The following is a 22547-nucleotide window of genomic DNA, read 5'->3' as shown; positions in this document are numbered from 1 at the left end:
TCAGCCAAGGAGATTTGATTGAAGGAGGAACCAAACACACCAGAAGCAAGGAAGCAGAGCTACAACTATGAAATATAGAGACCCACAGTTGCGTCGGGAGGATCACTGGATGGCTGCTGTCTTCTTGTTCCTGACTCCACATGCTCGCTCTCGTAATGCTCAGCGAGCTCAGGGGCAGTGATATACATTTTCATGCATAAAGGACAGATGAATCCCTGTAGGACGAATGTATAAAACGCCATGCTCAATAAGTTAAGGAAGAAGTTACAGGTTCATGAGGACCACAAATAATAAGAGACAGATTTTGGGTGAAAAAAAAACAGGTTCTCAAATACACCTTGCGATTAAAGGGTTCTTCAAAAACAGCTATAACTGGAAAAAGTTTGTAAAAAAAAAAAACAAGCAACTTATTATATTATTGCTCGTCACCAGATCAAAAAAATTGTTATATTGCTTAAAGCTTGTTATCTAGAAAAGGGTCCACCTCTGCTAGACTGCAGCGTTGTACTGTCTTTCTAGGCAATGAGCGCACTGCTTACAAGCTCTTTCCAAGAAAGCATGTAAGCACTGCCCTAACAAAGCCAGATCACACTGTTAGCTCTTGATCCTGGCCCGTTTTAGTGCTTCTATGCTCCACTGATGATGCTGCAGAGGCAAAGCTATAGTAGGATCAAAGAGACCGCACGGTTGTGGTCAACAGAGAAACAATGCTGATGGTCCCAACTGTCAATCAAGCGGGATGCTGGGAGGCTGAAGAGTAGTGCGCACATAAAGAATTACATTACGTTAGAATATAAAACTGAAGAAAAAGAGAACATGAGCTAACATAACTAGCCATATAACTGGTGATTTTGTCCATGACAGATTTTCACCACTTTTTCTAAAATGGTCAGCCTTTACCTGACACACAAAATATGAAATCAGACACAAAGTCTACACAGGCAACTGTGAAAAACTCCATCTGGCGTACATATTCTCAGGTGAACGCATTAGGACTTGATAATGGCAAGCTATAACGCATATGTGTAATTTACCTCTGAAGTGCTTTCATTGTTAACAGTGTTTCCAGGAGCTGCAGAAGGTTCAGATTCCGCATTCTGAGCTCCAACTCTCCCAGGAGTCTAAAATAAAAAGAGAGAAAGTAGTAAAATGGTTATAAAAAGGAGCAAGGAAAGAATTTATTTTGATTTCTTCGCCAGTGTGGTGTCACTAGTGCATGTTACTAGCCCGTAGCTGCTGCCATTTTATTCTGTTCTCGGTGCTTCTCCTATCCTGTTCTGCTAGCTGTGACCTAGTGTCTGATGGGCGAGCCGGTAGTCACTACTCTTTGCAAACCCACGAGAGCCAGAAGGGAGCCCTCATAGAACCGATTTTAGAGCTTGTGGTCAGTTAGAAGCTGGAGTCACAACATGGCGGAACGAGACCAAAGCAGAAGACTGCGGCTGGTAAATATTTTACTAGGGGTAGGGAACATGCATTCGTGATACCACTTTGGTGTATAAATTTAAAAAAAAAACAAAAAAAAAAAAAAAAACACGGGAGTGGTGGTTTAACCCTTTAGTGACAAAGCCAATTTTGACGTTATTGACCAGGTCAAATTTTAGACACCTGACCAGTATCACTTTTTGTGGTGTGGTAATAATTGAATCGGAGGTGTTTTTTTGTGACATATTGAGGTTCTAGATGGTGGTATAATTTGTTTGACATGGCTTGCGCTTATTTGTGAAAATATCGGAAATTTGCCGAAAAATTTGAACAAAAACCCTTGCAATTTTCAAAATTTCAATATTTAAATCCCTAGACCAGTCTGTTAAAGCCATACAAAATAATATCTAATATTTCCCATATGTCTACTTTACATCTGCATCATTTTTCACCTCCTTCAAAACATGTGCCGTACAAGTATGGCGCATATCAGGTCTCTCCATTTGATGTGGACTCGGGTGCTGAGCCCACATCTTTCTCGGCACAGGTCAGCTGATTTGAACAGCTGACATGTGCCCCTAACAGCCGTGGGTGTAATCGGGATCCACCCGTGGCTGTTAACCTGTTAAATGCCGCTGTCAATCTCTGAAATCAGCATTTAACATGATCGCGCCTGAAGAGCATCACTATTTCAGCCAATTGGCGCCTGTATCACCATGACCACGGGTCGACGATGTTTTTTTAAACCAAAGATTTTTATTATATTCAAATGTCGTTATAATTACATTCAAGCAAAGCTTTCAAATCATCTCCATTGCATATAGAAGAATACACGACATTCAATTTCCTCCCCGTCATAAAAAGAAAAGATAACCTAACCCGACCTCCTCCCTCCCCCCCCTTCCCAACTGCAATACAGACTTTCTCAATGTGATTGTCTCCACTGTAACCACATGGCCCAGAGTTTTTCAAAGTGAGCTTCCGTATGTCGCCTTCTATAAATTCTCTCCTCCAATCGGATTACGTTATTCACACGGATAACAAACTCCCCAGTCGTTGGGGGTTCAGCATCGATCCATTTTTGAGCTATCAGCTTACGGGCAATATATAAGAGTTTTGCTATGATGGACTTATAGGCATTCCCCACCGACACCTCCTCCACATACCCCAACACACACGTTACTGGGTCCCTTCCTATATCACATCGGTATATCTTCTCAACAAGCCCTATAACCTCCTCCCAGTATAATGAAAGTCTTGGACAAGACCAAAGCATATGGAGCATTCCCGCAGGTTCATACCCACATCTTGGACACTCCGCATTATCCCTCAAGCCCATTTTCCTCATAAGTTCTGGAGTCTTATATGTTCTATGTACAATATATATTTGCGATATCCTACCTGGCTCACTCAAAGAGAGTTTAGGTATATACTCTAAAATAGACTCCCATGTATCATCTACTATTTCCCCCACTTCTCTCTCCCATTTAGATTTTACTGTTAGAGGAAACCCAGTCAAGTAAGAATATAATAAATCTCTATAGATGGTAGATATAACACCTCTCGTACCCCCGGACGCACACACATAGTCCAATACCACATCCCTCTGCACCGTCATATTCATTATCTGTTTCTGCGCTTGAAATGCATGCCTGAGACCAAAATATCGAAATTCCCCACTACATGGGAGTCCAAACTCTTCTTTCAAAACAGTAAAAGACTTGATCTCAGACCCCTCCAATAGTTGCCACACATATTGCAAACCTCTCCTCTCCCAATCAATAAAGTCCTTCAGTTTGTATAGTTCAGAAAGGTTCACATTATCCCAGATAGGTGTGTATGTCGTCAATTCCTCAACTCTTCTAAGAATTTTGATATGTTGCCATATTTTGTGCATTAGTCCAAATGTGGGCATGTCCTTCCCTAATCTCCCAAAGTTTCCTGCTTCTAGACTCTGTACCAATGTTCTCTTGTTGGTCAGTTGGGCCAAAACTCTCCCCATAACGCTCAAGTCCCCCTCCTCTTGCCAACCCCTAAAGTGCTGCCCCTGCGTTGCCACAAAGTATATCCATGGATTTGGCGCCGCCAACCCACCCTCTTCCTTCCCCCTTTGCAGTATTTCCAATTTAATTTTTGCTTGTTTTTTCCCCCAAATCAATTCTCTAAAAATGGTATTAATTTTGTAAAAATTTTTCTTGGGAATCCAAACCGGGGCATTATGGAGGACGTACATCAACTGAGGCATCAGAATCATTTTAATTAGATTTGTCCTCTCCACTATTGATAGTACTAGCTTACACCACGCTGTCATCCTAACTTTAAATTTAACTAGTAATGGGTCCAAGTTTAGTTTGAGAAATCTAGATATAGGCATAGATACCCATATTCCGAGGTATTTAAATTCCTTAACTACTTTCAAGTGTCTAACTACCCCCCCCACATCTTGATCTCCCAGCTCTCTATCAATCCCCATGATACATGTCTTGTCCCAATTAATTCTCAATCCGGAAAAGTATCCAAATTTCCCTATAAGGCCCATGACCTCAGTCAGTGCTTCTCCGCCGTCTTTTAAGAAAAGGAGTATATCATCCGCGTATTGGGCGATCTTTTCCTCCAATTCCCCATATCTAAAGCTTGTATTTCTTTGGAGTTACAAATTTTAATCGCTAACGGTTCCATCGCTACAGCAAACAATAACGGTGACAATGGACATCCCTGACGAGTTCCTCTGAACAACCCAAATGCCTCCGAAGTCTCCCCATTAATCCTAATATATCCTTTCGGGTCTACATACAGTAACTTAACCCAGGAGATAAATCTATGCCCAAATCCCATACATTTCAGTACTGCCCATAAATACTTCCACTCTACCCTATCAAATGTCTTTCGTGCATCCAGTGAGACCACCACCCTTTCCCCCCCTATTATCTGCTGGAATCTGAATATTCAAAAAAAGTCTTCGAAGATTAATGGCGGTGGATCTATTTTGTAAGAACCCTGATTGGTCTGGATGTATCAATTTGGGGACAACTCTAGACATTCTTATCGCCAACATTTTGGCTAGTATTTTAACATCTGATGTCAATAACGAGATTGGTCTATAGGATTCTACGGATGAGGCATCCTTCCCTTCCTTAGGAATCACCACGATTACAACCTCCCTCATAGATCCTGGCAATACCCCTTTCTCTACTGCCACCTCAAGTACGTGCTTAAGTTTGGGTGCTACAATTTCTATTAATTCTTTGTACACTTCTCCTGGGATCCCGTCAGATCCAGGTGACCTGTCATTTGTTAATGATAGGATAGCCTTCTCTACCTCTTCCACAGTAAATAATTCTTCCAAGTTTTGTTTATCAATATCATCTAACTTAGGTAGCTCTATCTCTTGTAAATATCTATCCATCTCCAGATCCGAGGCCCTCAATTCCGAGGTATACAGTTCAACATAATATTCCTTAAAACACTCAAATATCCCGGTGGTATCCTTATGGACTGCCCCATCTTTAGTGACAATTTCATATATTTGTGAGGGTTTTTTCTGTGCTGCAGTAATCACTGATAATAAATGTCCCACCTTTTCCCCCTCTTCATAGAACAATGCTTTTTGGAATGCCCTTTTCTTATCTATCCCTTGTAGGTATAACTTATTTACTTCCTCTTGTGCTTCTTTTAATGCGTTTTGGGTGTCGGCATTGGGTCTAACTATCATTTCTTCCTCTGCCCTACTAAGCCTATCTGCTGCCTCCTGATTCACTTGCTTCGTTCGTGTCTTCTGTCTCGAGATATCTCGTATGAATAAACCCCGCAAGTAAGCTTTCATGGTATCCCATACAATAAGTGGATCCGCAGTACCTTCGTTTAACTGAAAAAACTCAACAATATCATTTTTAATAGTTCCCATGTTTAAACATTTGAGCCATTCCGGGTGAATTGTCCCCCCTGCTCTCTTCCCTTTCCCCATTCCCACTCTCAGACTAACCACAACTGCCCTGTGATCGGAGATAAGTCTCTGTAAGTATTCCACCGTCCCAACCATTCTGTCCATGCCCCTATTACCCAGTGCTAAGTCTATTCGTGATAAAGTGTGATACGAACTCGAAAAACACGAAAAGCATTTCTTCCCCTCATTGCGTACTCTCCATAAATCTATCATATCCATTTCGCTAACATATATCCCAAATGGAGTCATCTTGTTTTTCCTAGGGCAATTACCCCCATTACCCGCCCGGTCCCAAAACTCATTCATAACATTATTAACGTCTCCTAATATTAGCACTGGATAATCCCCTCTCCCTCCAATCCACTCAAAAATCTCCTGCAATTTCTTTTTCGAATATGAGGGTGGAATATAGAGGGCCACCACAATCATGCATATTCCAGAAATTCGACAGTGCAGAGACACAAACTGTCCGTCCTTATCTACGCAAGAATCAATTTCTTCATAATGAGTATGAGAGTGTATCAGTACAGATACTCCCCTTGCGTAAGCTGAATACATAGAGTGATAGGCCCGAGTGATCCATTTTTTCCCCTCCAACCAGTTTTCCTTTCCTTTAATCAAATGGGTTTCCAATAAACATGTAATAGCTGGATTATGCCTCCTAATTTCTGCCATAACTGCCGCTCTTTTATTTGGATCAGACACTCCCCGTATGTTCCAACTTAGAATTTTTGCATCACCACTCATTATGTCCTAAAAATATAAAATATAGCCGAGCTCCTGTGGTCACTATATTGTATTGCAGTATATGAACTACCCCATAACAAGGCCCCCCCTGCCTCCCTCCACTCCCCCCCCCCTCCCCTCTGTCCCAATCTAGCCGATTCTCTCTTTCCAACGAGAGAGGATACAGCCAGCCCCCAGTTATTGCAGACCCATATAAAGCCACTGAGTCTCCTTCCTCTGGCGTCCATCACTCCCACCATCAAAAACAAGAATGCTCATCAATACTAATCAGGCCGAATAACATTTTCTAACAAGGATATTGCAAGAATCATCAAAAACGCCCGGGGATCAATACCCCTAAATATAGTTCTGAAAAAAACAGGTACCTCAGGGCACCACATCAAAAAGAAAAAAGTATATACGTCCGAGAGTCACTACTTCATCCGTCTCCGTCTCTCTCTGCTCCCAACTTGGAACGATTGTTCTCTATCCATTTGACGGCTTCCTCTGGGGTCGGGAAGAACTGAACAGATCCCAACGCTGCTACTCTCAGTTTGGCAGGATACATCATAGAATACTTCACTCCCAGCGCTCTCATTCCTCTCTTGACCTCGCCAAATTTCATCCGCATTTTCTGGACCTCTGCTGAATAGTCCGGATATATTTCAATACGGCTTCCATTAAACGTGAGGTCCTGCAGCCTCCTGGCTTCCCGGAGGATAGTCTCTCTGTCCCTGCAATTTAGTATCCTGGCCAGCATAGTACGGGGAGGACTAACCGGTGGGAGGGGTCGTAGGGGGACAAGGTGTGCTCTCTCCACTGCGAACACCCTGGAGAGCGTATCTCTGCCGATCTTGGATAAAATCCATTGCTCAATAAAGTCGGTGGGATCACTGCCCTCTGCTTTTTCTGGAAAGCCCACAAATCTAAGGTTGTTCCTCCTTGATCTAATTTCTAAATTGTCCTGTTTTAAGTGCACTTCTGATATCTTTTGAGCATGCTGGGATTGAGTTCTCTGCATTTTGTTTACAGAATCCTCAGTGGTGCTCACCCTCTCTTCCACAGCACCCATCCTAGTATCCGTCTTGTTCAGTGCCTCCTTAATGCCAGTGATTTCTTCTTTGATCTTATCAACCCGGCTATTCAATCTAGTCAGTGTCTTTTTGCAAAACGACACCACCATAAAGACATCTTTCAGGGTTGGCTCTCTCTCAGGGGTCTCATCATCGGCTCCACTGTCTTCCTTCTCAGACATACATTCAGGGGCAGCGACTTCCCCTCCCCCTCTTCTCCTGTTATCAGCGTCTCCTGTGGCTTCATCGCTCACCCCTTCCCCCTCCAGCACAGTACCTTCTCCGGTGTCCCCCTCCTCCTCCCTTGCAAAGCGCTGCAACTTCTGGAGGATTTGTGACCGTTTATCATAGCTCTCAGACTGTCTCCGCGCCTCCTCCACTTTCCCGGCGCCATCTTGTGCAGTCACGCTGCCGTCCTCCCCGATATCTTTCTGCCTCCTCCTTCCCATCTCAGCGCTTCTCTGTACTCCCGGCGTCTCCTCCCGACTCTTAAGCACTTACTGTGCCGATAGATGTGCCCAGATCAGTGCTAAAGCGGCCTGATGAAGGATATTACATAAAGCTGATGGCAGAGCTCCTTTGCCTAGCGTCTGCTCACATCAGCGCTAGGCCACGCCCCCCCAACTCCAGTTGCGGGTCGACGATGTTTGGGCATGACAACCCAGGATCTGCAGGAGACCCCTGTGGTTGTCATTGCCAGATTGCTATAAGCTCCACCCAGAGGTCGACACTCATAGCAAGTGAGCATTTCTGTAGCACAAGCGATCAGATGATCGCAGATTCTAGTCTCCCATGGAGACTATTGAAGCAAGTGTAAAGTAAGAAAAAATGTTTTTAAAAATATTAAAAAAATTTCATTCACCCATTTGCTCCATTCAAAATAAAACAATTAAAGTAAAAAATACACATATCTGGTACCGTAGAGTTCAGAATCGCCCGATCAATATATAAAAAGAATTAATTCGATTGATAATCGGCGTAGCAAGGGGAAAAAAAAAAAATTAAACCGCCAGAATTCAGTTTTCTGGTCGCCACAACATTGCATTAAAATACAATAACGGGTGATCAAAATATTGGATCTACACTAAAAAGGCATCAATAAAAACGTCAGCTCGGCACGCAAAAAATAAATCTTTACCCAGACGCTACGGATCTCGGAAAATGAAGCAAGTTTTTTTTGGATTGTTTTTCACCACTTAAATAAAAAAAGAACCTAGACATGTTTGGCATCTACAAACGCGTAATGACCTGGAGAATCATAACGGTAGCTCAGTTTGGTGAACATGGTTATAAAAAAAAAAAAAAAAAAACTACAGTTGTGGAATTGCACTTTTTTTTTGCAATTTCATTGCTCTTTATTTCCTGTTTTCCAGTACATGATATGGTAAAACCGGTTCCCTGAAAAATGCCCACAAGAAAAATGCCTACAGGAAAAATGCCCACACAGAAAATTGCCAATTGCAGCATCACAAAGTTTAAGATCTATGATTTTTGAGGTGCAAGGTGAGAATGGTCACATGATGTGATTAACTTGTGATTTACAGTTGGTCTAGTGCAAAACTGCAAAAATGAACATCTGTGTTTGTAGCAGTCTGTCATTATCAGCAATAGATAGATATAGTCTGCTCTCATCTCTCACTGATTCTGCCTTACTCCTCCCACCAGCCTAAAACAGCAGCACATGCAGAACCAGCAGCAGTGTGATCCAGAGGAGCTATCAGTACTCACAAAAGTATCACTGTATTATCTGTGAAGTTACATGGGACTGCAGGTCACCTCTAATACATTATCATCTCAGTGGGAGCCCACCAAAAGCAGGGAGCTGCTGGCAGAGATAGCTGTTCCTGGAAGCCCAGAAGGCACAGCAGAAAGGTGAAATTATGCCACTTGTACCACCTTGTGTACTTGCTGAGAACGAATGGTTTTGCAGTGGTGTAACTGGAGTCCGATGGGCCCCATTGCCAAATTTGGACCTGGCCCCCCCCCCCACACACACGTTGGTCAGATGTATGGGCCCCTGTAGTGTTCTAAATTCTATAAAGACTTATGAATTGCCCCTTTCATTATGTAGTAAAAAGTCCCCCATCCTGGTATACAGTATATGTCCCAATGCTGGTATATATAGTCCCCAATCCTAGTGTATGTGTTCCCGTTCTGCCCCTAATGCATAATTAAAACATTCTACTCACTGTAATGTAAAATGTCTGTAAGGTATGATGTTTTCTGTTGGAACCTTCCAGAATCTCCCCTTTCCTTCTGAGGACATTGTAGACTGTCAGCTGCAGCATTCCCCTCACCTCCCCCCCTCTGCCTGCTGGTAACAGGAAACCGGGCATTTCCTCTCGAAGCCTCCTTCTTCCCCCATCCACCCCCAGCACAGCTAAGTGGAAAGGATGTCCCTTTGTTCTGATACCACGAGGTTTGAATACTGGTATAGGAAATATTAAAGAAGTCTAGCGTGCGCTTCGCTCATGACAGAGATATAAAACCCACATGTCTGCGAAGGGCACGAGGCCAGCTTTCTAATTCCTAATTTTCACAGTTATAACCTCTCCAGAAACTGAGATATGGATTGCTCCCAAATGGAGTGCCTTAATTATGGCATGCTTGGTGTTAATGGAGTCTACTCGATGAATCACAAACAATGATACCATATATGTGTCTGTGCGAACTTCCCTCGTGAAGATATGGTTATTATAAAGTTTTAGTAAAGAATCATAACTTAGAGATAGGGGGGTTGGACCTCACCAGACCGCCCATTTCGTGAGGTCACAGATCCTGGACTATAAAGGTATTCCCAACCAAATTCCAGTTAGTTGGAGCTACAGAGTCCGTGCTGACAAGACGTGCAGATGAGTGGAGACGTGTGGCTCCGCCTTCTCCCCCACATGGTCTGCCTGATACCGACTAAGCACATGTGAGTGTTGCTTTCTGTCTTTTAATACCTTTATGTTATATTTGTATTGTACATATTCGATGTCTCAATTTATAGCAACTTTTATCTATGTAATCACTGCCCTTTTGGGAATAAATGATAAAATCTATTAGCTCTGTCTCCATTCTCTAAGAAACGAACTATGCGCCCTTTTTAGATAATCGCTACTAATTTGGGGTTTGTCACGGACCCTCTTAATTAACTCTGTGATTAAGTAAAGCGTGGCTGGTGGCAGCGTGGTGTGTGCGGTTGGTTAGGCTAGCCGGCAGTACAGACGGGTCTTACATGCTGAAAGAGGGGCTGCAGCCACAGCATTGATAATTCCCTTACTACAGTAGTCTAAGTGCCCGTACACAACAAGCAGCCCATCCGGCGACTACTTATCCTAGGTGCAGTTCCCTGACTGACCTGAGGGTAAGGGGGGCACCGGAGAGCTGAGAGTTCCAAAGTGGAACTGAGAAAGTGGGATATACATAAATCCCCGCAGTTCTTGGAAGGTGGTTAGCAGTGGTGGGGCATCCAAAATACCCCCCTGCGGTAAATTGTTAGAGCGAGATTAGCTTGCTGTATATTTTGGACACATGGTGTCAGTGGTGGGATAACCAAGATAAGCCCCCACTGTGCCTGTGATAGCTGTGTGCCGGCAGTGCGTCGCGTCCCTCCGTCCGCTGACAAACCCGTGTCAGTGGTGGGATCGCCACTTATTGGTGGCACAGGCTGCGCTGTCCGCCGCAATTTGGCAACAGCGGTCCGCTGTTCGTCACACTCACCTTTCCTCTGCTCCCACGTCGCCCAATGTGTTTTCTATCCACCGCAAAGCCCGGCAGCTGACATCGGAGTGTGCGCAATTGTCATGTGCCGCTCCCTGTGGCTGCACCTCCGACGTCAGCTCACAGCCACTGCATGTGTTGCGTGCAGCATGTATCGCAGTGCAGGGACCCGACGGGTCTCTGCAACACCATGTATGTCATCTGGATCTGCGTGTTCGGTGAGGACGGAGATCCAGCAGGAGAAGGCATCTGTTCCCCCGTGCCTGCTCGTGGCCTTCAAAACAGTCATTGCACCTCTGTGTTTTTTTCTGTTGGTGAACCAATAGTCTTACCAATGTGTGTTCCCCGCACCCTGTGTTGTCTGAGTGGTGTCCTACCTGTGGGGATCGAGTGCGGGCGTTCAGTGGCATGAGCCCTGGTTTTTGTGGGCTCTCGAAAGACAGCCAGGTTAGCAGACAAAAGCACCCACTGACCCATGTGTCTCCTTAGTGATGTCACTGACCAACAGAGGACCCGGAAGTGCCAGAGCAGCGCCACTCTCCTATTGATTTCAGTGGCAGTGAATCTGGTGCCTGCACTTCCTTCCCTGTCCACTTATGACTACCAAGAGTAAGAGTGAACGGATACTAGTTATGTATCATACACATATACTGCAGGTGTAGGCAGGCATAGGATGAAAGAAAATGCAGAATGGATTTGAATAAGGGTCTCTAGGCTCATACACACCACACAGAGTGGAATCATTTTTAGCACAGTGGACTGACAGCTCGTAAGAACAGAATCTGTACTCTGGGACTAGATATGAGTGAACCAAACCTGTAGAACCCAGAGAAGTAAGCTGGGCCCAGAGACCTGTGGTGAAATCCATTCTGCATTTTCTTTGCTGTCTGTGTTGGGCTGTATTTCAATGGAGCCCATGGAAGTCAACTGGGTTTCCTTGACATTATTTCACATGTTCCTTCCAGCGCTCCCCCAGCCCCATTGTTTCAAATTGGCAATCCAGTCACATCTTTTGGTACAACCCCAGTGAACAATGACTTTCCTGCTGTGCCAGCCAATTGTGTTTTGGTTAGTTAAAGCATGTACTTTAATAGCTCTATCCCCATATTTTTAATTTCTTTTCAGTAAAAGTGTATTTTGAGTTCATTTAAAGTATTCTAGCCAGAGGAACAACAAAGTTATGATTTACTTGGGGTTTGAATATCTTGCATTTCATACTATCAATGCAGTGGTGACTTGGAAATGCCGACTGCATCGCTCTTCAAAGTGCCATTCAATTCTGAAAACAAAAGATGACAACGTAGTTCAAGAACCAACAGAACATTATCATGACTCCTGCCCTCAAAAAGCAGAAGCAAATGTGCTTCTGTGCTGCAGAGCATCTCACCTAGAATTCTAGATTATTCTTCTGCCCTGCAGAGCATCTCACGTATACTTGCATACTATCCCCCTGTCCTGCAGAGCATTTAACCAATAGATCTATGCTACTCTCTGTCCTGCAGAGCATCTCAACTATAACTCACTACTGTTTTCCTGTGGGTATGCATGTCTGTGGGCAATTTTCTGTGGGCATTTTTCACATATCATGTGAACATTCTCACGTTGCACCTCAAATATCATAGATCTGAAACTTTGTGATGATGCAATTGGCAATTTTCTGTGTGGGCAATTTTTTGGTCACCGGTAAAGCCAATGGTGTCGTTCAAAAGTATAACTTGTCCCACAAACAAGCAGCCCTCACATGGCCATATTGACAGAAAAATAAAAACGTTATGGCTCTGGGAAGCAAAAAATAAAAACGGAAAATGACCCAGGGGTGAAAGAGTTAAGGGTCATTTTATTTTGTTAGTGTGTTAGAATGGTTAAAAAGTTTAGCAGTAATTTCTCAATTCTTCAACAAATTTACAAACCTGTTTCCAAAGGGACCTGTTCAGATTTCAATGGACTTTGAGGGGCCAATATATTGGAAACTTCCCAAAGCCATTTTAAGAACCGCACCCCTCAAATACTTTAAAACTGCTGTCCAGAATTTTTTTAACCCTTCATGTACTACACAGAAATCAAAGCAAAGTGGAATAAAAAATAAATACATTTAAATATTACCCCACGCCTTTTTTTTTTTTAATTAAAAATCATGATGGGGACCCCTCTATTCTTGATAATCATTGTTTATTTATAACATAACTATAGGATTACTAATCGATAGGTGTCTTAGACAACTCTCCATTACTAAGGCTACTTTCAGACTAGGGTTCTGAGGCGCAGCACAGTGCCACCGCTAAGTTCCGCCCCTCCACCTAAGCTCCGCCCCGGCCGTGCCTCCTCCGGTCAGCTCCTCCTATGATCGCATGACGCTGCATGCGATCAGCGTACCCTATATTTAGCGTTGGGTACGCTGGCATGATTTTGCCGGCGCTTGCGCCGAGCGCACAAAAACGAACTGTGTTGCATTTTTGTGCGCAAAATCCTTAGGCTATGTGCCCATGTAGCGTTTTATTCCGGACACTAAAAACCAGACTCCTTCCCAGAAATCGCTCTGTTTTTTCCACGCGATTTCACCACGATTATGATCGCGATTTTGCCGCGATTTTTGCGTGCGATATTCAAGCACTTTCCAAGCGATTTGAAGCATCGCTTGGAAAGTGATTGACAGGTTGGTCACACTCGTCAAACATAGTGTTTGACAAGTGTGAGAAGCTTTTTACTATTGAGGCCTATGCGGCATCAATAGTAAAAGATAGAATGTTAAAATGCTAAAAAAAATAAAAAAAATCGGGGTATATTTACCTTCCGGCGTCACGCGCTGCATTCCCGGGCCTCAGCGTTCCCAGTAATGCCTTGCGAGACCTGTGATAACGTTGGTCTCGCGTTGCTATAGCGATCTCGCGAGACCGGTAGAGTCACGCGAGACTACGTCATCACAGGACCTTGCCGCAAGGCATTACTGGGAACGCTGAGGCCGGGAATGCAGCGCGTGACCCCGGAAGGTAAATATACTCTGATTTTTTTTTTTTTTTTTACAGGGGTATGGTACCCAGGGCCTGGAGGACAGTCTCCTCTCCTCCACACCGTGGGTACCGACCGCACATGAGACGCTTAACTTCGCGCATGGTGGGCATAGCCACACACGGGAAGTAAGCGATTCTCATGCATTCCTATGGGTGCGGAATCGCGGCAATTCTTTGCGATTCCGCACAAAAGAATGACCATGCTGCAATTTTTTCCGCGATGTGATTCCGCCGCGGAAAAAAGAGCAGCATTAGCAAAGCATTAGCACAGCATGTGCGGAATGCCATAGGAATGCATGGGGGGCGTTCTGTACACGATGTTTAAACGTTTTCGCGCCGAAAATCGCGGCAAAAACGCTTAAAAATCGCTACGTGGGCACACAGCCTTATTATGCATAGTTAAAAATACAATGGAAAAATGGACATAATGAAAAAAGTGCAGGCAGATGGGGTTTCTAATGGTCAGAAACCAAAGCGTTTCAACCTAGGTGGTCTTACTCATGTCCATTTTTCCATTGTATTTTTAACTATGGATAATAAAATTTTTGGTTTCTAAAAAAATACTAAGATTACGCTGGAGATTCTTCCTTCATGTATTGCTTCAGTCAATGCCTTGATCCAGGTGGCTCGGTGCATGACAGAATTGTGGATTACTACTGACACTGGTAAGCTGGCTTTTTTCCTTTTTTTTTCCCCCTTCCTATATGTATTAAGAAAAAAAACACTTAAATGCCCAAATTACGTTTTTTTAGCTGCTGCAATATTGCAATAAAATGCAAGAAGACGATCTAAACAACATGTCTAACTCACATTTGTATTAATAAAAATGTCAGCTCAGGGCGCAAAAAAATAAGCTCAAACACATCCCTGTATCCTGAAAATTGAAAATGTTGCGGGTCTCGGAAAACAAGCATTTTTTTTTTTTTTTTCAAATGTCCCAATTTTTTTTCAAATTTATTTTTAAATAATAAAAACCTATACATGTTTGATATCTGCGTACTTGTACTAACCTGTAGAATCGTAATGCCAGGTCAGTTTTACTGTATAGTGAACATCGTAAATAAAAATTGCACTTTGTTTTGCAATTTTGAAGCACTTGGAATGTTTTTCCCGCTTTCTAGCACATCACATCATAAAATGAATGGTGTCATTCAGAAGTACAATGCATCCTGCAAAAAACAAGCCCTCATTCGGCTATGTGGATGGAAAAAAAAAAATGATGGCTCATGGGAGAAGGGGAGGAAAAAACAAAAAGGAAAAATGGACACTGGCTGTGGTGTGAAGGGGTTAAGGCATGAAGACTTGGCTCGGAGTGGTTGCTATATCTCATAAGCACAGTTCTCTGGAGAGCTTAATAAACTGCATCATGTATTAAGAGAAAGTAGAACTTTGAAAAGACTGTACAAGACCAGATGACCAAGATAATGCTCAATTCTTCATTCAAATGTACAAAAGACTCATGTCACGGGGTTACCGCGACAGAACAGAGGCGGAAGACAGCAGCAACTGACGGCTCCTGCTTTGCCACTGAGAAGCACTACTCTGTCATATTAAGGGTGTTTATTTTCTTTCAGCAGGACAGGGGTTAGCCTGCCATGTGGAAATCCCTGCTTCCAGCTGTGCTTGGTTAACCACTCCTCTCTCCTATAAAAGCTAGGTCTGCAGGCCAGATCCTTGTCTGAGTAAGGCTGAGTTCACACGTGGCGTTTTTTTCGCGTTTCCGCGGCGGTTTTAACCACGCGATTTTGCCGCGAAAACGCGAAAAATAAGCATCCCATGCATTCCTATGGGATTTCGCAATGCTGTGCTAATGCTGCGGTTTTTACCGCGGCGGAATCGCTTCGCGGTAAAAAACGCAGCATGCTCATTAATTTGCGGAATCGTGGCGATCCCGCACCCATAGGAATGCATTGTTCTGCTTACTTCCCGCATGTGGCTGTGCACACCATGCGGAAAGTAAGCAGAACAATTGCGGATGGTACCCACGGTCCGAAGGAGAGGAGACTGTCCTCCGGGCTTTGGGTACCATATCCCTGTAAAAAATAGAATTTAAAATAAAAAATATTGTTATTCTTACCTTCCGGCGTCCCGCGCAGCATTCCCGCCTCTCCACGCTTCCGTTCCCAGTAATCCTTTGCGAAAATGCCCGCGATGGCGTCCGTTCTCGCGGGATCGCGAAGTCTCGCGGCCATTCGCGCGACATCATCGCGAATTACCGCGAGACATCGCGATCCCGCGAGAACGGACGTCATCACGGGCATTTTCACAAAGGATTACTGGGAACGGAAGCGTGGAGAGAGGCGGGACGCCGGAAGGTAAGAATAACAATATTTTTTTTTACATTCTATCTTTTACTATTGAAGCCGCAAAAGTTGGTCACACTCATCAAACACTATGTTTGACGAGTGTGACCAACCTGTCAATCAGTTCTCCAAGCGATGCTACAGATCGCTTGGAAAACGCTAGCATTTTGCAAGCTAAATACGCTTGCAAAATACTATTTTTTCCGCGGGAAAATCGTGGGAATTTAAAATGCGATTTTCCCGCGGAATGGAATTCCGAAATTCTCGCGGTAATTTTCGCGAGAGTTCCGGTACGTGTGCACTTAGCCTTAGTGTTTGCTACAAAGATCTGGAGAAGGAGAAGCTGGTGGTTGGAGTGCTGGAGGAATTTATTGTGCGACTGGTGCTTGGTTTGTACGCTTGGAAATTCCTCATCCCATCCTGCTTTATTTTCTTCCCCTGTCCTTCACACCCTGGTGTATACCTCTGTGGTTTGTGAGAGTATTATTTGTGAGTGGAATTTTCTTTTACCCTTGTATCGTTCCCCTGTCTGTCAGGTTTGTGTACTTCAGTGCACAGTAGCGCCTCTCTTCCCCGGGTGGGGGGAAAGGGGACAGACGCAGGGCTGAAGCTAGGAGACAGGGCTAGGGTGGAGGTCCCGGCGCCCTCGCCATCTGAGGTATCCCGGGGAACAGGGCGAGTTAGTGTGCCCCCTCGTGTCAGGGCCAGGAATGGTGCCACTTTTCCCAGTTTACTCGGCAGCCTTCCGTCACAACTGTGCCACCTGTGGTAGCCTCACTGCTGTGCTGCTACGCTATAGGCCAGCTCTGTTTAGGTGCTGCCCTGTTTCCACTCTACTGCCATCTAGTGAAGCCTGCACCTACCTACATTGTAGCAGTGTGACAACTGTGCCACAATAAAATTTGGTGAAATATTACAATCCAGCCATGGACAATGCTGCAATATCATCAGCCATGGCTGGAGACCGAGATCTGCCCCCCCCCCCACACCGACTGACAGCGGCGATCAGCTGCCACAGTCAGCATCTACTCCTGTTATGAATGGGTCACCGAGGAGGAAAAAAGCAACACTACGCTAAGTCTCAGAAAACCAGAGAGGTTGGTAACTATGCAGGCTGCAGAGCCATGATCTTAACACACAACTAGAAGCAGTCATGGAGCGTGCCTACGGTAGTCCTGGACGCCTCATCACAACCGGAGAGCTAAATAAGCCTAAAGTAAGAAAAGAGGAAAACTAACTCCCCAGAGCAGACCCCAAAGGAAAGACAGCCCCCCACATGTATTGACGGTGAAGCAAGATGAAAATACAAACAAAGGGAGAAAAATAGGCTGAGCAAAACGATGGGGCCAAACTAACTTGAAAGGACAGGAAAGGAAAGATACTGTCTGTAATCTGCCAAAAACCCCTACCAAAAATAATGTCCAACGCTTCTGATAACAAAATTAACCCTGAAGTCACTAGACTTCTCCCATTGTATCAGCACTCTGGAATATTCTGAGACAGAGCAAAAAGAGGCCAATCTAATAAAGGACAAAATGGCAAATTGGCAAATACAGATAAATAAGAGTGGAAATTCAGCACAGCCCAGCCGGGCTGGCTGACCACACAAAAACCGAGTTGACCAACAAGAGCAAGTGTGAACATTTGCAAAAAACAAACTTAACTTGAGATAACTGGAGCAGAGCTGAAGTCCAAGACCTGAGAAACAGACTGAATCACCAGCAACAGGATAGGGCGTTGGCTGTCTTATATTCAGTCTGATACTCCAGAGATCCAATCACTATCCTCCTCGTCAGGTGGCAGACCATTACCAATTAAAGTAACCTCACTACCTCCTGTCACTACCCGAGGGAGAACAGAAGAACTCCCAGCTGGTGGAGCAGAAAATGAGCTCATAACATACTCCCCCCCGCCTTCCGATCTCCCCCTCCACCCTCCCAGTACCTCCGGTGTCCCGGAATCCATCACGGTGTCCCTGCTGAATCCTGCATGGGCACCGCCATCTTCCAAAATGGCGGGTGCATGCGCAGTGCTCCCATCGAATGTGCCAGGTTGCAGATTCATTCATTCAGGTACATTTTGATCAACATGATAGACCCTATCATAGTGATCAAAATAAAAAAAAAGGTAAATTAACCCCCCCATTTATCACCCCCATAGGTAGAGACAAATAATAAAGAAAAAAAAAATTTTATTTGTTTTTCCATTAGGGTTGGAAATAGGGTTAAGATTAGGGTTAGGGGTGTGCTGGGGTTGGGATTATTGTTAGGCTTGTGGTTAGGGTTGGAATTGGTGTTGTGCGGTTGTGGTTAGGGGTGTGTTGGGGTTAGGGTTGAGTTAGAACTGAGGGTTTTCCAATATTTAGGCACATCAGGGGGTCTCTAAACGCAACATGGCGGCATCATTGATTCCAGCCAATTTTGGTTTCAAAAAGTCAAACGGTGGTCCCTCCCTTCCAAGCTCTGCCATGCAACCAAACAGTGGTTTACCTCCACATATGGGGTACCAGCATACTCAGGACTAACTGGACAACAACCTTTGGGGTACAATTTCTCCTGTTACCTTTGTGAAAATAAAAAATTGCAGGATAAAAAATCATTTTTGAGGAAAAAAAATGATTTTTTATTATCACGGCTCTGCGTCTATAAACTTCTGCGAAGCACTTGGGGGTTCAATTGGCTCACCCCACATCTAGATAAGCTCGTTTGGGGGTCTAGTTTCCAAAATGGGGTCACTTGTGGGGGGTTTCTCCTGTTTAGGCACACAGGGGCTCTCCAAACACGACATGGTGTCCGCTAACGATTGGAGCTAATTTTCCATTCAAAAAGTCAAATGGCGCTCCTTCCATTCAGAGTCCTGCCGTGCGCCCAAACAGTGGTCCCCCCCCCACATATGGGGTTTCAGCGTACTCGGGACAAATTGGACAACAAATTTTGGGGTCCACTTTCTCCTTTTACCCTTGGGAAAATAAAAAGATTGTTGCTAAAAGATAATTTTTGTGACTAAAAAGTTAAATGTTCATTTTTTCCTTCCATGTTGCTGCTGCTGTGAAACACCTGAAGGGTTAAACTTCTTGAATGTGGTTTTGATCAGCTTGAGGGGTGCAGTTTTTAGAATGGGGTCACTTTTCGGTATTTCCAGCCATATAGACCCCTCAAACTGACTTCAAATGTGAGGTGGTCCCTAAAAAAATGGTTTTGTAAACTTTGTTGTAAAAATGAGAAATTGCTGGTCAACTTTTAACCCTTATAACTTCCTAACAAAAAAAAAAATAAATTTGTTCCAAAATTGTGCTGATGTAAAGTAGACATGTGGGAAATGTTATTTAGTAACTAGTTTGTGTCACAAAACTCTCTGGTTTAACAGAATAAAAATTCAAAAATTGCGAAATTTTGTAAATTTTCGCCAAATTTCCGTTTTTTTTTGTAATTCTTTATTTTATTAATAAAGAGAGATTACAGCAATACAGAAGCAAGACATGTTCAAATTTTGAGGTACAAGTCTGTATGTAGAATTACAGAGCATTACTTAACGAGGTAAATAACCTAACTAAAACTAACCCATTACATAGGCAGGTATCCTTGATGCTCTAGGGCACACTTTACAAAGAAAAACAAGCTCTTGAGGTTCTCCGATAAAAATTTCCGTTTTTTTCACAAATAAACGCAAAAATTGACCTAAATTTACCACTAACATGAAGCCCAATATGTCACGAAAACACATTCTCAGAATCGCTAGGATCCGTTGAAGTGTTCCTGAGCTATTACCTCATAAAGGGACAGTGGTCAGAATTGCAAAAAATGGTCTGGTCATTAAGGTCAAAATAGGCTGGGTCATGAAGGGGTTAAACATGGCTGATACTTGTCCCAATGTTACTAGTAGACCAGAGCTGCCCATAAGTTCCCTTTAAATATTCTATGGAGAACGAAGCACAAAAGTAGCAACAGTTCTTATCTGGTGATCCGGATAAATCTAGACGTCATGATGGAATCTAGACAAACCTAGAAACCGTGGGATATTTTAAGGATTTACTTTCAAAATTAAAGGATTAGATTTCAACAAGAATGTATCTGAATAACTGGGCAATAAAGCCGTGTTAATCACACTGACTAGTTGGCGTCATTTATTTAGACCTAACAAAAAATGTTGAAAAGGTAATGCTTCGTCAGTTTTTGCATTGCTGTTATGTTATGCTGACTCATTTGTAAGAAGTGGTGTGCGAGTCATGAGTTATGTTTGGCTGCCGGGGACCACACAGGACTTCTCTGGTTAAAACTGAAAAACAATGCACATCTAAAAACAAGTTTGGGGGAAAAAAAACTATCACTTTATAATTTTGATAATCACCCATGTAAGAGCCAGTCGTGGAATCTGGTTAACGTTAGAAAAACATAGAATCGTAGAGTTGGAAGGGACTTCCTGGACCATCTGGTCCAACCCCCTGCTCAAAGCAGGATTCGCTAAATCATCCCAGACAGATATCTGTCCAGCCACGGTTTGAAGACTTCTATTGAAGGAGAACTCACCACCTCTCGTGGTAGCCTGTTCCACTCATTGATCACTCTGTCAAAAAGTTGTTTCTAATATCTAATCTGTATCTCCTCCCATTCACTTTCATCCCATTGCTTCTAGTCTTTCCTTGTGCAAATGAGAATAAAGTTGATCCTTCTACAATGTGACAGCCCTTGAGATATTTGTAGACAGCTATTAAGTCTCCTCTCAGTCTTCTCTTTTGCAGGCAAAACATTCCCAAATCCTGCAACCTTTCCTCATAAGACAGGGTTTGCAGACTGGTCACCATTCTGGTCGCTCTTTTCTGAACTTGCTCCAGTTTGTTGATGTCTTTTTTAAAATGTGGTGCCCAAAGCTGGACACAGTATTACAGATGAGGTCTGACCAAAGAGGAGTAGAGGGCAATAATGACTTCACGTGATCTAGACTGTATGCTTCTGTTAATACATCCTAGAATTGCATTTGCCTTTTTTGCTGCTGCATCATACTGTTGACTTATTCAGTCTGTGATCTATTATTATACCCAAGTCTTTTTCACATGTGCTGTTGCTTAGGCCTATTCCTCCCATTCTGTATATGCTTTTTTCATTTTTATTGCCCAGATTACTAGTACTATTATTAGTACTTTGCATTTCTCCCTGTTAAAAACCATTCTGTTAGTTGCTGCCCAGTGCTCCAGTTTATTTATATCTTTTTGAATCTTCTCACTCTCTTCTCTAGTATTAGCTATCCCTCCTAGCTTTGTGTCATCAGCATATTTAATAAGTTTACCCTCAATTCATTCATCTAAATCGTTGATAAAGATGTTGAAAAATACAGGGCCCAGGACAGAGCCCTGTGGTACCCCACTTGAGACATTCTTCCAACTGGATGTGCAGCCATTTACGACCACTCTTTGGGTCCGATCACTAAGCCAGTTATGAATCCACCTAACAGTTGCCTTGTCCATTCCATACTTAGTCATTTTTTCAATAAGGATTGTATGAGATACTTTGTCAAATGCTTTGCTGAAGTCAAGATATACTATATCTACAGCATTTCCATGATCCACCAAATCAGGGTTTCTGTCATAGAAATTAAGTTAGTCTGACATGACTTATTAGTTACAAACCCATGCTGACTCAGTTTAATCACTTCATTCTTATCCAGGTACTGACATACATGTTGTTTAATAATTTGTTCAAAGATCTTTCCTGGATCTTTGAACAATGTGAACACCTGTTCACATTTGTCTGTTTGGAAGTGATGGTCAGTTTTTTTATATTTCTATACACATGCTTTTTGATTGACCACTCCACCCATCAGCCTATGCTGGGTTCTAATCACAGCTTCATCCTACCCATATCATTTGGCTATCAGCCCAGGAGCATTATCATATTAGGTGTTAACTTCACACATTCTGCGCCAATTCTTTGGAATGCACTTCCCAGGTCAATACGATTAGTACAAAATCCCTACAATTTTAAGCGTGTCCTGAAAACGCATTTATTCAGATTAGACTGTTACACACTTAACATTATGGCTGGTCCATACAATCAGGGCAACTGTTACCACCCACCTTTCGTGTCTACCTCTTTCCTCATAGACTGTAAGCTTGCGAGCAGGGCCCTCATTCCTCTTGGTATCTATTATGATCTATGTGATTATTGTTATGCTGGAATGTCTATCGTCTGTACAAGTCCCTTCTGAAATGTAAAGTGCTGCGGGATATGCCGGCGCTATAGAAATAAAATTTATTATTATTACGTGAGAGAAGATCGCCTTGTTATTGGCTGTTGGGCACGCATGAATTGGCCAAATCATGTGCTAAGTATCTTCATTTTCAGCTTATGTTCTATGGCAGCAATGCAAT

The 22547-nt window shown here is 43.4% G+C and overlaps 1 protein-coding gene across 2 annotated transcripts in view; it reads right to left on the bottom strand.

The window, feature by feature from the left end:
• EEA1 (early endosome antigen 1) overlaps window positions 1–22547 on the bottom strand; it is a 278411-nt gene that overhangs the window by 221239 nt on the left and 34625 nt on the right. Inside the window, exons 2-3 of one of the 2 annotated variants that reach the window (XM_073554267.1) lie at window positions 1035–1121; window positions 87–215 (exon numbers count right to left, since the gene is read on the bottom strand). In XM_073554267.1, the coding sequence (XP_073410368.1) occupies window positions 87–215; window positions 1035–1121 (216 nt within the window). The remainder of the gene's footprint in view (window positions 1–86; window positions 216–1034; window positions 1122–22547) is intronic. The other variant, XM_073554268.1, reaches the window with a different exon arrangement.

This window comes from Dendrobates tinctorius, unplaced genomic scaffold (assembly GCF_039654945.1).
Source record: "Dendrobates tinctorius isolate UK_male_01 unplaced genomic scaffold, ASM3965494v1 ptg000209l, whole genome shotgun sequence".
NCBI lineage: Eukaryota > Metazoa > Chordata > Amphibia > Anura > Dendrobatidae > Dendrobates > Dendrobates tinctorius.
This window is presented reverse-complemented; position numbering and strand designations above follow the sequence as displayed.